Source organism: Callithrix jacchus, chromosome 2 (assembly GCF_049354715.1).
Source record: "Callithrix jacchus isolate 240 chromosome 2, calJac240_pri, whole genome shotgun sequence".
Taxonomy (NCBI): Eukaryota; Metazoa; Chordata; class Mammalia; order Primates; family Cebidae; genus Callithrix; species Callithrix jacchus.
The window spans coordinates 49,973,945-49,989,906 of NC_133503.1; the positions used below are offsets into that span (position 1 = coordinate 49,973,945).

General features: G+C 46.5%; 1 protein-coding gene across 1 annotated transcript in view; it reads right to left on the minus strand.

Annotated features, from left to right (window-relative positions):
• Nucleotides 1-6,020: 6,020 nt before the first annotated feature.
• The window catches only part of CCDC69 (coiled-coil domain containing 69), a 50,235-nt gene continuing 40,293 nt past the window's right edge, over nt 6,021-15,962 (minus strand). The window contains exons 5-9 of the mRNA XM_008988253.4: nt 11,914-11,987; nt 10,589-10,690; nt 9,986-10,105; nt 8,977-9,074; nt 6,021-8,260 (exon numbers count right to left, since the gene is read on the minus strand). Of these exons, the coding sequence (XP_008986501.3) occupies nt 8,083-8,260; nt 8,977-9,074; nt 9,986-10,105; nt 10,589-10,690; nt 11,914-11,987 (572 nt within the window). The 3' untranslated portion in view covers nt 6,021-8,082. The remainder of the gene's footprint in view (nt 8,261-8,976; nt 9,075-9,985; nt 10,106-10,588; nt 10,691-11,913; nt 11,988-15,962) is intronic.

Below are 15,962 nucleotides of genomic sequence, written 5' to 3' on the forward strand. Positions count from 1 at the left end.
TCTCAGCCTCCCAAGTAGCTGGGACTACAGGCTTGTGCCACAACACCTGGCTAATTTTTTTTTTTTGTATTTTTAGTAGAGATGGGGTTTCACTATGTTGGTCAGGCTGGATTTGAACTCCTGATCTCGTGATCCACCCACCTTGGCTTTCCAAAATGCTGAGATTACAGGTGTGAGCCACTGCGCCTGGCCAAGCTTCATTTTCTGGCATATGAAATAGCTAGCAGCTCCAACACCATTTTTTTAAGACAGGGTCTCCCAGGCTGGTCTTGGACTCCTGACCTCCAGTGATCCTCCCACCTCAGCCTCCCAAAGTGCTGGAATTACAGGCATGAGCCACTGTGCCCAGCCCCCAACATCATTTATTGACATGATTTATTGACAAGACTATCCTTTCTCCACTGAACTGCCTTGGCAACATTGTAAAAAGAAGTTGGTCTTATTCATCTGGGTCTATGTTTATACTTTATCCTGATCCACTGCTGACCTGGTATTTAAATATGATAGTGACAGGGAGTTTGCAGTACAGTTCTAATGCACCAACAGGAGCATCTGATGCAGTGGCCAAAAGGTTGATTAAAAGCTAGTCAACTTTTAATTTTAATCTTTAACTTTTAATTTTATTGCAGCCCCTACTTCTAACCCTAAGCCCCTGGCTGCTGAGGTCTCCTGCTGGGGCTCACGGTGTTTCCAACACCATCCAAGACAATACAGCCCCTGCCCTCACCTAGACCATTCTGTGGGGAGGAGGTGGGTTTAGCCGCATGAGGACAGAACCCATCCTTCCCAGAAGGGCCCGACCTTGGGGAACATTTCAATCTCTTGGGGGGAACAGTGCCCAGGCCCCTCAGTCCATCATGTGGCCTCATCCTGCTCATGGGCTGGGTTCCAAGGAGCCAGCAGCTCTCCTGGTTTTAAGTGCCATCATTTTTCTGAGCATTCTTAGGAGGCCAGCACCGCCCTGGGGCCAGGCTGCCTGCATCCTGAGGCCACCAGCAGAGCTCTGGGATATGGGACATCTGCATTCTCTTGGAAAAATGAAGCAGGCTGAGAAGTCAGTTACAGGTGGGTGTGGAATCTGCTCTGGCAGGAATTGGCCCTGACACAGCTCAGGGTGAGGTGAAACCATGGGGATGGGGAAGCATGCCGCGTACGGTTGCCTTTGTCTGAGTGTTGGGGGTGGCTGTTGACAGCATTGGGGATCCCTTGGGTGGCCCAGCGTGTGTGGGCAATGCCGAAATGTGTCTCAAACTCCACTTTTAAGTCCATGCTGTCTTATTCTAAATGAAAGGAAAATCAGTTTGCTGCACTTTAACAATAATCCTTCTCTGGGGACTTGGTGAAGGCGACCTGGTGTCATTACACTGAGTCACATCACCCACACCGACTGCACCTCCCCACCAGGTCCCACCCCAGGAGTCTGGGCAGGCCCATGAACCACCTGTGCTGAGAACTGTTTACTACTTCTCTGTAACTGAGCTCACTTCTTCACAGAAATAAACTTACTAAAGGAAAATTATTATATCTCTACCACAAACAGAAAAGCAGTATCATTTGCCAGAATAATTAAAATAGCTACTGCATGTAACTATTAACACTTAAAATTATCTGGTCAGGCATGGTGGCTCACGCCTGTTACTGCAGCACTTTGGGATGCCAAGGCGGGCTGATCAGAAGGTCAGGAGATCAAGACTATCCTGGCTTCCATGGTGAAACCTGTCTCTACTAAAAATACAAAAAATTAGCCTGGCATGGTGGCAAGTGCCTGTAATCCCAGCTACTCAGGAGGCTGAGGCAGAATAATTGCTTGAACCTGTGAGGCAGAGGTTGCAGTGAGCCAAGATGGCACCACTGCACTCCAGCTGGGGTGACAGAGAGAGACTTTTCTCAAAAAAAATACAATAAAAAGCCCCTTGATAGAGTTTGATAAGTGTTTATTTCTTATGGGCCTCATGCTAATAGCCAACATCTCATTTGCTTCTTATCAGTTCTACAAAGTAGGCCAGGTGGGATTATTGCTCCCAATTGACGTTTGAGAAGAACCAAGGTCTTACAGCTAGCGGGTAGTAGGATTGGGAATCAAATCCTGCCTTCAAGTTCAGTATTTCCTACAACCTTTTTTACAGTTTTTACATTGAAGGGCCCTTAAAAATAAAGCAGTCTGAATCCTTGCATGGTGCATGATTGCATGTGGTGAAAGGAAAAGGTTTCTTTAATACACACAGTAAACTAATGACAGAGCTAGAACTAGGAGGTTTGTCTTTGGCATCCTCAGTCTAGGACCCCTTCCTTACAAGAGAGGAAGGAGCATAGAGAATGGGGATGGGAAGAGAAAGTGAGGTTTCAGGCCCCCAGTAAAGACCTCATACTCCTGGGTGGTAGTGGAACCACTGGGAAGCAACAAATCTTTCTCCCTCATTCCCAGACCCTGAGGAGCTTTTTATCCCTACAGAGAACTACTGTGAGGTGGTGCAGCTGCGCACTCATCATCCAGCCCTGCTTCCCTGCCAAGTGACCAACCCCCTGGCCCAGGTGACAATGCACTGGGAGTTCCCTGCTGAGGAAGTCCCAGTGGATGAGACCGACATCTCCTTTGATGTGAAGAAGGACTTCACCATTCACAGGCCCCGGGGTTCCTTGGCCAGCTCCCTCAGCTGGCTCCCTCTTCTGCTTGGCCAGCCTAGGCGGCATGAGACAAATCTCTACCAAGTACATGCTGGTCAACATCAATTATGCGTGGGTCTAGGGCTCTGGGTGGGCAGGGAAGGGGAGGAAATGGGGAGAGATACGTTTTTCAGGAACCTCTGGTTTCAGCTCTGTGGATTATGGAGCTCTAAACAACATCAGCTTTCAATAATACTCCATGTAGTCAACCTTGTTCTCCAGCCAGCTGATCAGCCATGGAGCCAGCCAGCAGCAGCTCAGCCTTTCTATCCACTGACCTATTCACAATCAAGTCAAACTATTCCATGCATATATCCTTCATCACTCAATCATTCCATCATCCACCCATACTCCATTAATTTGTTATACCCATTCATACATCTACACACCCTCTATCAATTTAACCACCTCAACCATTCACCCTCTATCCATTCTACCCACGCCTTCCATTCACCCATCTCCCCATCCCTCTACCTGCCATCAATTCGACAATTTGAACAATCAAGTCAACATGTTTGTCTCTAACTTCTTTACCCTCTTAACCATGGCAGAGCCATCTTCTCCCCAAAACCTGCCAACCAACATTCAACAACATCAGTCTAACTAGGAGAAAACTTCAATGTGACCTGCACAGTTCTGGGTGAGCCAGGGATTGCTGTAGACCTGGCTGGAGATATCCAGGGCAGAAGGTAAGCAGCAGGTAATGGAGGCTCTCTGTGTGTGGTGGAGTGTTGGGGCAGGGAGCGGGAAGTGAGGGATTAGTTAGGACCAAGAGTGATCATGATGGGATGAAGCTACTACTTGACTGGGAATCTGATGAACCTGGATTCTGGTCCCAACTCTGATGCTGCTTCTCTGAGTGACCTGGGGCAAATCACTTCCCTTTTCCGTGCCCCAGTTACCTCACCTGTCAAACAGTAACTTCTCAGATTACTGTGTGAGAATGTATAATTTGTTCCTTTTTTAAATTTAACAAAAAATGAGCACTTGCCACATGCCAGACACTGGAATAGGTACTAAGGTTATGAGGATGAGTCTGAGAGATGGCTTCTGGTATCTGCAAGCTTATCATCTAAGCAGGGAGGAGGAAGTGGAATATGGACAAAAGCAACCATGTAGACCATCCAAATGCTATAACGAGAATAAAACAGGGCAACGTGATAGGGTCCACTTGAGATATAGTCGTTAAGGAGTCATTTCTGAGGTGACATTCAAGCCAAGATCAGACTGGCCTCAGCCACACAAAGATGGGGCTAGAGCAAATGCTCAGGCCCTGTGGCTGGGTGTGTATGTGTAATAGGAGATGAACCAAATACCTTAGCAACTGTTTCCCTGGCATCTGCTGTGAGCTCAGACCTTCCCAGGTGGTGTTGGAGAGGTGGTGGTTCTTTCTTCTCAAAGAACTTACTCCCATGAAGTTCAAACATCTGGAGAACAGCTGTGCTAAAAGGTATGTTACCACTATGGAGGACCTTAGAAATGTGTAAAAGGACTTCCTGAAAGAGCTGGAATTTGATCAGAGCCCTGTTGAGGGGGAGGAGGACGATCTAGACCCATGGTAGCAGAAGAAAGGGTAAGGGCGAACATGTCACACCCACATGAGACCCAGAGACTCATCTGTCCCACCACTGCCTCCTATGGAGAATGCAGGGGAACATATGGGCTCAGGAACTCAAGCATCATTCTTGACTCCCAGGAGCCATCACTGACGTCTGAGTAGTGAGCTGATCTTGTGCGGGTCCTAGGGAAAGAGTGGGGCAGAAATTCCCATGAGGAGCTATTACCTAGCTGGAGGCCATTTAAGAAAATTACAGGATGGAGAAATAAGGTGCTCTGCAAGCTGGGGCTTGATAAGATCACCTCTTTCAGTAGCCGTGAAAAGGAGGCCAGTGGAACCCAGTGAGGGTGCCCTGTTTCCTCTGAACTTTAAATGCTCTGGCTCCACTTTGCTCCAGTCATTTACGTAGCCTGAGCTAGCACATGGCTACTTCTTGAGTTCATCTCTCCATTTCCTGCAGTGGCTGCAGAGAGGTGATAAAGGTGAACTCCACAGAGGCTTTAGGAGGTAGAAAAGGTAAGGGATCATTCTCCCACTTGTCAGAAGAGGAAACTGAGACCAAGAAGGGGAAAGGAGCACGCAGATGGTTGGGAGACACTGGCTTGGCTTTACCAGGATTTCCCCAATATGTTCTTCAGAATGATGGAATACCAGGAAGTTCCTTCCCACCCTACCCAAGTTCCTCTTACAACCATTACCTGCCTTGGAGATTCAAAACATACATGTACATGTAATAGACTTGGTGGTCGGAGTCTCCCCAATTTCACTTTGCTTGTCTCAAATGTTTCCCAAACACTTTAGGTAATGATATTATTCTCCTTCCTCTCCTTCAAGGAGGTAGCACCTATTAGCATTCCTACAGAAGCAGAGGGCCACAAAACCCACATTGGGAAGTACTGCCCTGGAATGAGTTACCTCTGGATACTCTTTGAGGAGGGGAGGGAACCCCAGCTTCCCTCTGCAGACTTAAGAAGCTTAAAGTTTTTCACAAACAGCCTGGCTTTTAAGGTGCTCTAACATCAAGCCGAAGTGTGACCTTGGGCAAGTCACTTCCCCTTTCCTCAAAGGGATAAATAATACCTCTTACTTGATCCTGGTGTGTGAGTCAGAGATGCACTTGGGGCAGCTAATAGTCACTTTTTATCCCCTACCATTGGGCCAGCCACTCTACATCAGTGAGCAGGCCCACGTGGTACACTGGGAGTGCCAGGTACAGCAGGAGGCAGAGAGCACCTTGTATGTGGAGGAGAACTGGGCCAGGGACACTGGTGTCTATACCTGCCAGGCCACCAACCTTAGGGCAGTGGTTTGGCCACAACCCATGTCCACGTGACTCGAAGTCCTCGTGTCTCCTGTACCTCTTCCAAGCTCCCTCCCTAGCTGCAGGCATGTGGATATGGAGCAATAGGCAGAATCAGGGGTAGGTACCTGTGGGAATCTCAGTGTTTCTGATGCCAATGAGGGGCCCCGCAGTGCAGAAGGCACCTTCTCATTCATTCTTTGCACTTTCCCATTCCATCACTCAGTTTTTGCTGCTCACTTCAACCTCAGCCTCACTCCAAGCCTTGGCCTATTTTGAAGGCCATCCTTCAATCCAGCCTTCACCCTAGCCCCAGGCCCCACATCCACAGTTGGGCAAAGCAAGGGCCAGTGAGTCTTTGGTACTTGATAAGGGTGCCCAGAACCAGGAGTGGGCCACCCAGGCCCCAGTATTTATTCTTCAGAGATCCCCGCCACTGTCAGAAGTCCTCAGGGAAGACCCACCTTCCCCATCTCCCAGAAAAACACAGAAGCCACGTAAATAAAGTACTGCATGTTCTTTTCAGTTTCCATACATCGTCTGCCCCAGAGTGAGGAGAACTGATCTCCTTCCACATCCACCACAGGCTGCAGGAGGGAAGCCTGGTTCCCCACACTTGCTCCTTCTCCAGCCATGCCCCTCTCAATTAAAACGATGCTTTCTAAAGTACATTCTGCAGCCTGACATGCCTGTGAGGTGAGAGGTGTGGGAGGAACAGACGCTTGGTCAAAGAGGTTTGGGAGATGCTGGATACTTAGCTCCCTTCTTGTAAGTTTGCAACACGCATTGGCAAATGAAAGGTTCTGAGAAGTCACGCAGGTCACTGATCTGTTTAGGTGTCCCCAAATAAGCTGGCAACCAATTGTGCCCACTCTTGGACATTAGTCCAATAAACTAATGTATCTCAGCTGTGCTTTGCAAAAAGCTTCACAAAAAGTACACATACGATTCCCTCCAGGGCTTTTCTCGAGGCTCCTGGGTGACCTGTCTGACTACGGCTGAAGAATCAGCACAGCACTCCCCTAGCCTCACCTCTTCCCCGCTTGGCTGGGGAATGGAGAAACACAGTTACCTCTGAACTTCTAAAACTAGAAAAGGAAGGAGACTGTACACAGGGGAATACAGAAGGCAGTCTGGGATGATGTCACTATAGAATGACTCATGAAAATGCAGATTCACTGTTCTGACACTGGCTTAGGGCCTGGGCTGAAGGTGGGGACCTTGGGCAAGGCCCTTTGACTTCTGTGATCTGTTTGCCCTGTTGCCGATGAGGAATAGGAACCTGCTTCAAGGATCTTATGAGGACCAGGGGAGGGAGGGATATGACAAGCCTTTGATGCAAATGCTCTGTGCAGGAGAGGAGTTATAATTATAGTCTCCAGTAGACCTGAAGCTTCCTGAGAAGAATCTGAAATCCACAGACTATCAGGGCTGGACGGCCTGCTGAGGTTGGTTCTCTGGCCACCCATTATTACCGATGGGGAAGCTGAGGGCCAGGTAGTAAAAGCCTGAGCCTGGGATCAGGGGCAGTAGGAGGAGGAGTTAAGGCAGAGAGCAGGAGTGAAAAAGAAATTAAGCGGGTGAGGGCCAGGGAGAGGAAGATTAAGTCAGGAAGATTACATCACAGACCTGATCTTCCCAGAGCCTGAGGAGAAAAACAGAGCAAAGGATGACAGATGAGATCTAGCTTTGACTCTGGGAGTTGCTCTGTGCGTCAGTTTCCCATATGTTCAGGGATGAGGTTCCAGCTCTGACAGATGACTGGACTCCGACCACCAAGCTGGCCCCTGGGCCCAGGCGGCACCATGACTGAAGGGCTAGGAGGGCTGAGGGAATGCGCCTTGCCTGGTGAAGGAAGAGGAGCTCTGGCTACTGCCCCAGGTAGACCTGACTCTGGCCCAGGAACGGTGCCTCAGCTGGGGAGGCTGCCTGGCCCTGTCACCCTCAAGGGCCTTCAGAGACCCCTTCCCTGCCACTCACCTTTCCCACTCTGATTTGCAGGGTTTGTCCACACTCCCCTCAATCCCTACTCTGGCCTTCAGACAATCCTAGAATGGGACACTGCAGTGACTAAGAGTCCTTTGACCGGTTCCCCCACCATGTTGGTGCAGGAGTACAGTGAGGCTGTGAGCAGGCCAGTGTTGAGTTAAAACACCTAGAGGAAGTTGACAAGTCAGCGAGTTGGCAGCAGAGCTGACAAGCTGAGACCAGGGGCTGCCTCCTTTTTTGTCAAATGGCCATTATGACGCAGGCTGCCCTGGGAAAGCCTCGGAACTTCTCGGATTGGGACAGAGGCCGAGAGAGGGAGGAAAGGTCTTCTCTTGCTTATTCCCTAGGCCAACTCAAGGGAAGATGCTTCTCGGCACCTCCAAAGCCTGGCGGGTGATTCTGTGTAACCCAAAGCCCCCCTGGGCTCACTGGGCACACACCCTGGCTCCCCATCTCGCTCCCCGCCTCATTCCTTCCTGGAAAAGAACTGAGAGGCTTCTGCTGTCTTCTCCGGAAAAACCTTGGAAGAAGCTGTGACTTCAGGTGTCGTGGTGGGCCCAGGCCCTGCACCCTATGTGGCGAGGAAGGAGACCTCAGTGGGAGTGACAGGCGCCAGGGGGAAGGCAGGTGAGGCATTGGCCCCGAGGACCCGGTACAATAGCTCCTCCTTCTCCTGCTGGAGCTGTTGTCGCAGCTGTGCCTCCTTCTCCAGGGCCTCACGTGTGAGAAGCAGGTCTTCCGAGAGCTGCCTGTGGATGCAGACAGAGCCCAGGGTGAGTAGCTGCCACAGAGACCTACCCATTCCTCCAAGAAGCCTTCCTTAGATGGACCGGCAGCCTGCTGCAGGGCCCCCAATGCCCTCCTTGTTTGCCTGTATACAAGGGGCAGTTCAATTGCTTGACCAAGGAGCGTGGGCCTCACAGACAGGCCGGCAGTGCTGAGCTGCTCCCAATCTCTACTCCACTACTTAGCTGTACAATCCTGAACAAGTTATTCATTCTCCTCAAATTTTAGTCTCCTCCTTTGTAAAATGGGAAGAAGAATAGGACCCAGCTCTTAGAGTAATTATGAGGATTAGATGAGAAAATATATACAGTATTTAATAAATTATATCTGACACATGATATTAGCTGTTATTTATTGAGCTCTAAGAACGGATTCATTCCACTTAGGCCTGGTGCACGATGAATTTCCTGTTTCCTCTTCCCCATATTGGCTTTCCCACGGAGTCCACTCAGCCAGGATGGAGACAAACAGATACTAATCAAGGCGTTGGGACTTTGGTTTCCGGGCAGAACTGCCCCCTTGGGTTTCCTGACTGTCAGGGAAAGGAGGAGCCACATTCTTTAAATAGGCCCCGGGGCCCATCTGTCAGTCATTCCTCAGGCCCCTCTAAGACTCTCCCAACTGGAAATTTTGGCAAAAAGGGTGGGGATGGGAAGAAAGGAGGCAGGAAGACAGCTACCTTGACAGGACCACCTGGTTGCGGCTTCGGACATGGAGGTCCTCATTCTCCTGTTGCAGGGTTGTGATTTTTTCCTCCAATATCAGATTTTTCTCTTTCTGTAACAAATCACAATGAGCTCAGAAAGCTGCCAAAGTCACACAGCATGATACGTGCTATCACGTCCCTCTTATCTGTGGTCACTGAAACCACCGATTCATTCTAAACTAGATGTTACATTTCATGGAGCCATAAGGTAACTTAGAAAAAAATAAAACTAGAAAGTTAACAAAGGGCTGCTGACTTTTTGCCATAGGAGAATGTTAAAAAAATTACAGTCCTGACCATCTCATATCAGCAAGAGTTCATGGAAGAAAGAATACACAAAAATGGTTGAACAAAACCTACCAGGAATGTTTGGGATGATCTGATTAAAATAAAGCCCTGGGTCATGTCATGTGAAATGTGACCCAAGCCCCCAGGGCTCACTGGGCACCCACCCTGGCGTCCCATCTCACTCTCGCCCTCTTTCCTTCCTGAGAAAAGAACTGATGGTGATATGGGATGATAGTGCCGGTAAGATTTTTTTTTTTTTAACATTCTCCTGTGGCAAAATTAAAAGTCAGCAGCTTTTGGTTAACTCCTTAGTTTTACTTTTTAAATCATAAATTGTATGGCACACAGGGGGCCAGCGAGACTTCTTCCAGAGCAACAGAATCTCCGCTTAGATTCAACCCTAGGGTTTCTGAGGCTTCTGTCATCCTGTGACCTCAGTGCTACTGCCCTGTATCACCAAAGCTACAGCAACATCCATAGCCACGAAAGGCACAGGACTCAGATGATAAGGAGCCACTGCCTGACCCAGCCTGGCCACAGACCGTGCTCAGTGGTCAGGACAGGTGGCAAGTCAAAGCTGGAGTGAACCAGGCTGGGGCCTCTGCAAACCATCTCCCCTCTGAATGCCTTACAAAGGAAATGCCCAAAAAGCAGGACCTGAGGCTATATCCCCCAGCCAATCCCAGCCACAGACCACTGTTTCCATGAGGATCAGCTGCTTGTCCAGCTCATGAATACGCTCATTCTTCATCTCGATGACAAAGTGTAAGCTCTCCAGCTCCTGCTCCCAGAACTGGTTGGGGCTCCCATAATCCTAGTCAGGGACAGAGTGACCCTGTTAGGCCAGTAGGCTACATCCCTCTTCCCCATTCTGCCAGCAACTCATTGTTGGACTTTCACAAGTCACCCACCTTCCTCTCTTAGCCCATGTTAAGTGCTTAATATGCTTTATCTCCCTTTATCTGAATAACACCTTTTGACACATGGTCTAGCCCCTTCACAGATGAGGAGACTGTGGTTCAGACAGGTTGGGTCACTTGTACTAACTGGTAGGTTTGCTATATGCACCTAGTGCTCTCTGAATCCAGAATGTGAGTACTTTGCTACTCCAGATGCTGCTCTCTGAGTCTTAATTCTCCCATTAGAGAAACGGGAACTCTTTTATTTCCAGGCTCTTGAGTAGGTAAGAGTGTCAGGTTGGAGGCTTGTCTTTGAAGAGGAGCTGGTCTTTCCTATTGCCTGGCCCTGACCTCCCTGAGATTCGAGGAGGAAAGATCCCCAGGGTGCTGCTACCTACCTGGATATGCTTCTTATAGTTTTGACTCAGAATGGACTCCTCTACCCTCTTCATCTTAGCCTGGAAAGCCTCCAGCTGTGAGGTCAGTCTGGCTATGGTCTCCTGGAGCAAGGAGTGGGAGAGAAACAATCAAAGCCTGCCTCATAAAGGGTGTAGGTGAACTTCACCACAACCCAGAGGGAGAACAGTTCTGGGTTCTTCAATCTGCCTTTGATTTACCCTACACAACAATGCAAGATCAACATTCTTTGACCACTGCTTGAGATCTACAAGCCCTTACCGTGCAGAATTGCATGCCAAAAAGAGAAAGAAAGAAAGACAAAGAAAGGAAGGAAGGAAAGAAAAGAAAAGAAGGGAAGGGAAGGGAAAATAAAAGAGAAAGAAAAGAAAAGAAGAGGGGAGGTGAGAGGGAGAGGGAGAGAGAGAGAAGCATACCAGCCCCATCTCTTGCGATAATGCCTTTAATGGCTCCCCATACGGTAGGGGACAATGTCCTGGTATAAAAAATCATTGTCAGTGTGGCATTCAAAACCTATCCAAACCAGGCTCAATGAATTTTTCCAAGCTCACCTCTCACTGCTCCTTCTATACATCCTCTCCTGCAGCCAAACATCACTACACTCCTCCAGCTGCAAGCTACATTCTTAGCTCCAAAATGTTTCCCTGCCATGAACTTCCTCCACCTGAACCTTGACGACTACCATTAGAATAGAGCACAACCCCTTAAGATTGCTCACTGGCTTGCACTCTGGTTCTTGCTCACCTCCTTAGCCTTAGTCCCTTCTCCCACTCAAACCCATACCCCTGGCATCCTGGACATCTTTCAGTTCTTCAGGTATTCCATATTTTTCCTTTTTCCTCTATGCCTTTGAACACACATGGCTTTTTTTCTGCCTGGGGCAGCCTTCCTACCCTTCTTTACCAAAGAATTCCAACCCATCCTTCAGATTCCAGCTTAGAGCTCGCTCTCTCTAGGAAATCTCTCCTGCACAGCCACACTGAGTCAGATCCTTCCCTGCATGCTTCCACAGGTCCCTGTACATCCACCCATGAAGCTAATCACACTGTGACACCTGGCCCATGCCTCTTCAAGATCTTCCCAACAGTCCTTGGAAAAACAGACCCATCTCTATCTCAAACCCAGTCCTCTTGAGCTAATAGCCTGGTTATCACATTCAGGGGCCTGGATACACAAAAGACAATCACCTCAGCCCCTCACTCCTAGGTGCAGGTGGTCAGTTTTGGCTGCCTTGGGACTCCATGCTGCTTTCCCACTGGTCCTCCCTGACCCTCACCAGAGACTGACATGACCCAGCCCCGCTCACCTGCTGGGCAGCACTGGCCTCCTGGAAAGAGTGGGAGAGTGCTTCTTTCTCCTGTTCATATGAGGCCCGGAGGACTGTAGAGAAAGGAGAACTTCATAAGCTCAGACATTTCTCCCTCAGATGATCACATGGGGTCTACAGAGGCCAGGAGTCTGGGCATGGTCTTATTCATCCTTCTATCTCCTAGGCTTGCTTGGGGCTATGCCAGAAATGTACTAGGTATTTAATAAAAGCTTATGGAAATTGAAATAAAGTATAGGCTGGGAGGAACCCTATCATATTAGGTCCCTCACCTCACTAAGGCTAAGATCCAAAGATCTTGCAGCAAGCGTGTTCACCTAAGGCCACCTCAGGCCATGGAAAATGCATAGGACAATGCTTTGTAAACTGGATTAGCCAAATCACAAAATCATTAAATCCTGAGTTGTCAAACCAAAGCACAAAACTGTTGTAAGTACATTAGATATGTGGCTAGGAAATCCACCTGGTCCTGGTTCTGCTTCTCCAAAACCAAGAGACCTTGAGAAGATCACATCAAATATCTAAAATCCTGTTGCCTCAACTGTGAAATGAGATCAATAAACTGAGTCTGATTGTCTCAAAAGGGTCATCTGAGAATCACGAGAAGAATGTACAAGGGCTTTGCAGACAGGGCAGTGCTGTACAGAGATAAAATTATCATAATTCCCCAAATCAATACAGTTGTATGTATCATACCACCTCCTTCATAAAGTTCCTTTTGGAAAATTCCAACCTTGTCTTAGCTAAAAAAGAACAATAGGGAACTGACAATCAATGGTTAGAATGAGAAATAGAAATGAAGGGACAGGAAAGTTTAATACAGCCAAAGGGCCAGGTATATGGCAGTGATGAAAGAAATAATGTTCAAGGTTGGGCATGGTGGCTCATGTCTGTTATCCCAGCACTTTGGGAGGCTGAGGTGGGAGGATCACCTGAGGTCAGGAGTTCGAGACCAGCCTGGCCAACATGGCAAAACTCCGTCTCTACTAAAAATACAAAAATTAGCCAGGTGTGGTGGTGCAAGCTACTCGGAAGGCTGAGACGGGAGAATGGCATGAACCCGGGAGGCAAAAGTTGCAATGAGCTAAGATCATCCCACTGCATTCCAATCTGGGTGACAGACTCTGTCTCCAAAAATAAAAAGAAAAAAGAAAAAAATAATGTTTAGCAATATAACTGTGGTAAGAGTAGTAAAAAAAAATTGATAATAATAGTCTTATAAAAATTACAGCCGGCTGGGCATGGTGGCTCACGCCTGTAATCCCAGCACTTTAGGAGGCCGAGGCGTGTGGATCACGAGGTCAAGAGATTGAGACCATCCTGGTCAACATGGTGAAACCCCGTCTCTACTAAAAATACAAAAATTAGCTGGGCATGGTGGCGCGTGCCTGTAATCCCAGCTACTCAGGAGGCTGAGGCAGAATTGCCTGAACCCAGGAGGCGGAGGTTGCCGTGAGCCGAGATCCCGCCATTGCACTCCAGCCTGGATAACAAGAGCAAAACTCTGTCTCAAAAAAAAAAAAAAAATTACAGCCTTAATTTTTAAAAATTATTGGCCTAATTTGTTAATTTGCCTATCAAGACAGGTTCTGGTTTCAGATAACATGAAGGAAGCACACTCCATCCAGTTTTTTCCACTAAATATAGCTATGAAACGTGGATGGAATGAATTCTGCAGTTATTTGCAGACTGAAAAGTAAATGGTAGCAGCAGACGGAGCAGGAAGACCAGAATTTGAAGTACCACTGACCCAACAGATTTAAACAAACCCAGAATCTCATGTATTTCAATATGTAAAATGTCCAGGATACAACTCCAAATTTGTCAGCAAACAATACAAAATTACTCAGCATAAAAAGAAGCAGGAAACCACCCCCGCCCCAAGAAAAGATATTCAACAGATGCCTACACTGAGATGCTATAGATGTAGGAATTATTAGCAGAGTTTCTATGGTAACCAGTGTAAAAAGACTCCAAGAAGTGTGGGTGTACTGCCACTGATGGCAAGAAGGAAAAGAGAAAATGGAATAAGACAAAAAGGAAGTAAGAGTGAATACACTCTTAGGAATAATAGAAAAATAGAAAGTCTTAGCGAATAGGGTTATTAAGAAGAACCAAAAGGAAATTTTAGAACGAAAAAGTACATTAAGTGAAAGAAAAACTCACTAGGTGGCAGAATGGGACGACATAAGAAAGAGCCAGTGAACTTCAAGATAGATTAATAAAAATTATCTATTCTGGACAACAGAGAGGAAGAAAAGATTAGAAAAAAAATAAGTAGAGCTTCAGAGACCTGTAAGATAATGCTCAAATATCTAACATTTCTATCCTCACAGTAAAAGAATAAGAGGAAAAAGGGTGCAGTACAAAAAAAAAATAATTTTGAAGAAAGAATGATTGAATACTCCACAAACTTGCCAAAACATAAACCTACAGATAGAAGATCACTGACCTCCAAAGTAAGCTCAAAGAAATCCACACCCAGACACATCATTTCCAAAAGCTAATGACAAAAAAAAAAAAGGTGTAGAATGGAACCAGACAAAAATGGTACACTACATATAGGGAATGACAGCTTGAATAACTGTGTGTTTCTCATCAGAAATCTTAGAGACTAGAAGAATAAAATTTAAAAACTGCTGGAAAATACAAAACCAAAACAATAAGCCCAGAATCCCATATCCAGTGAAAATATTCTTCAGGAAGGAAGACTAAATCAAGACTTTGTCAGATGAAGGAAACTTACAATTCATCACCAGCAAACCTGCTCTAAAAGAATTGCTAAAGGAAATTCTTCAAATGAAACCAGAGAGAAAGTTGAAACTTCAAGAACGTAGGAAGAGTAAAAGAATGGGTAAAGAACTAGGTAAATATAATAGACTATTCTTCTTCTCTTAAGTTCTTTAAAATATGATTGATGTTTAAATGCAAAAATTATGACCTTGTCTGATGGGGAATTAGATGTATGTAGATGGAGTATATGAGATAAATATAACAAAAACAGGGGAGAACAGATGGACCTACATGATGATAAACTTTCTACATTCCATTTGATGTGGTAAAATAGCAATTCGAGGCCAGGCGTGGTGGCTCACACCTGTAATCCCAGTACTTTGGGAAGCCAAGGTGGGCAGATCACTTGAGGTCTGGAGTTTGAGACCAGACTGGCCAACATGGCAAAATCTGGTCTCTACTAAAAATAAAAAATAGTAGGCCTGCTGGCAGGCACCTGTAATCCCAGCTACTCGGGGGTCTGCGGCAGGAGAATTGCTTGAATCCAGGAGGCAGAGGTTGCAATGAGCCGAGCTCATGCCATTGCACTCCAGCCTGGGTGACAGAGTGAGATTCCATCTCAAAAAAAAAAAAAAAAAAAAAAAAGCAATTGTTAAGTATATTGTGATTCTTAGAGTAACCATTAAAAAAAATACAGAGATACAGTAAAAAAGATAATAAATAAGTTAAAATGGAGCACTAAAAAATGTTCAAATACTCCCAAAGAAAGCAGGAAAGGGAAAACAGAGATCAGTGAGAACAAACAGAAAACACATCCAAAAATAGTAGACCTCAACCCAACATTATCAATAACAACATTAAATCAAACAGCTTAACATACCAAATAAAAGTGTGTCAGAAAGAATTTTTAAAAACCCACCTGATGGGATCATTTATATCCAAACCTCAGCATCATGTACTATACCCATGTAACAAACCTGGATGTGTGTCCCTCAATCTAAAATTGAAGTTGAAATTTTAAAAAACCACCCACCAACTATGTGCTATTTACAAGAAACCCACTTTAATGCTCACCTGATGGCATCATTCATGCTCCAAACCTCAGCATCAGGTATTATGCCCGTGTAACAAACCTGCATGTGTGCCCTGAATCTAAAATTAAAGTCTAAATATAAAAAAAACCACCCACCAACTATGTGCTATTTACAAGAAACCCACTTTAAATATATGTTGTAGGTAGGTTAAAAATAAAAGGGTAGAAAAAGAAACACTAATCAAAAGAAAGTCATAGTAGC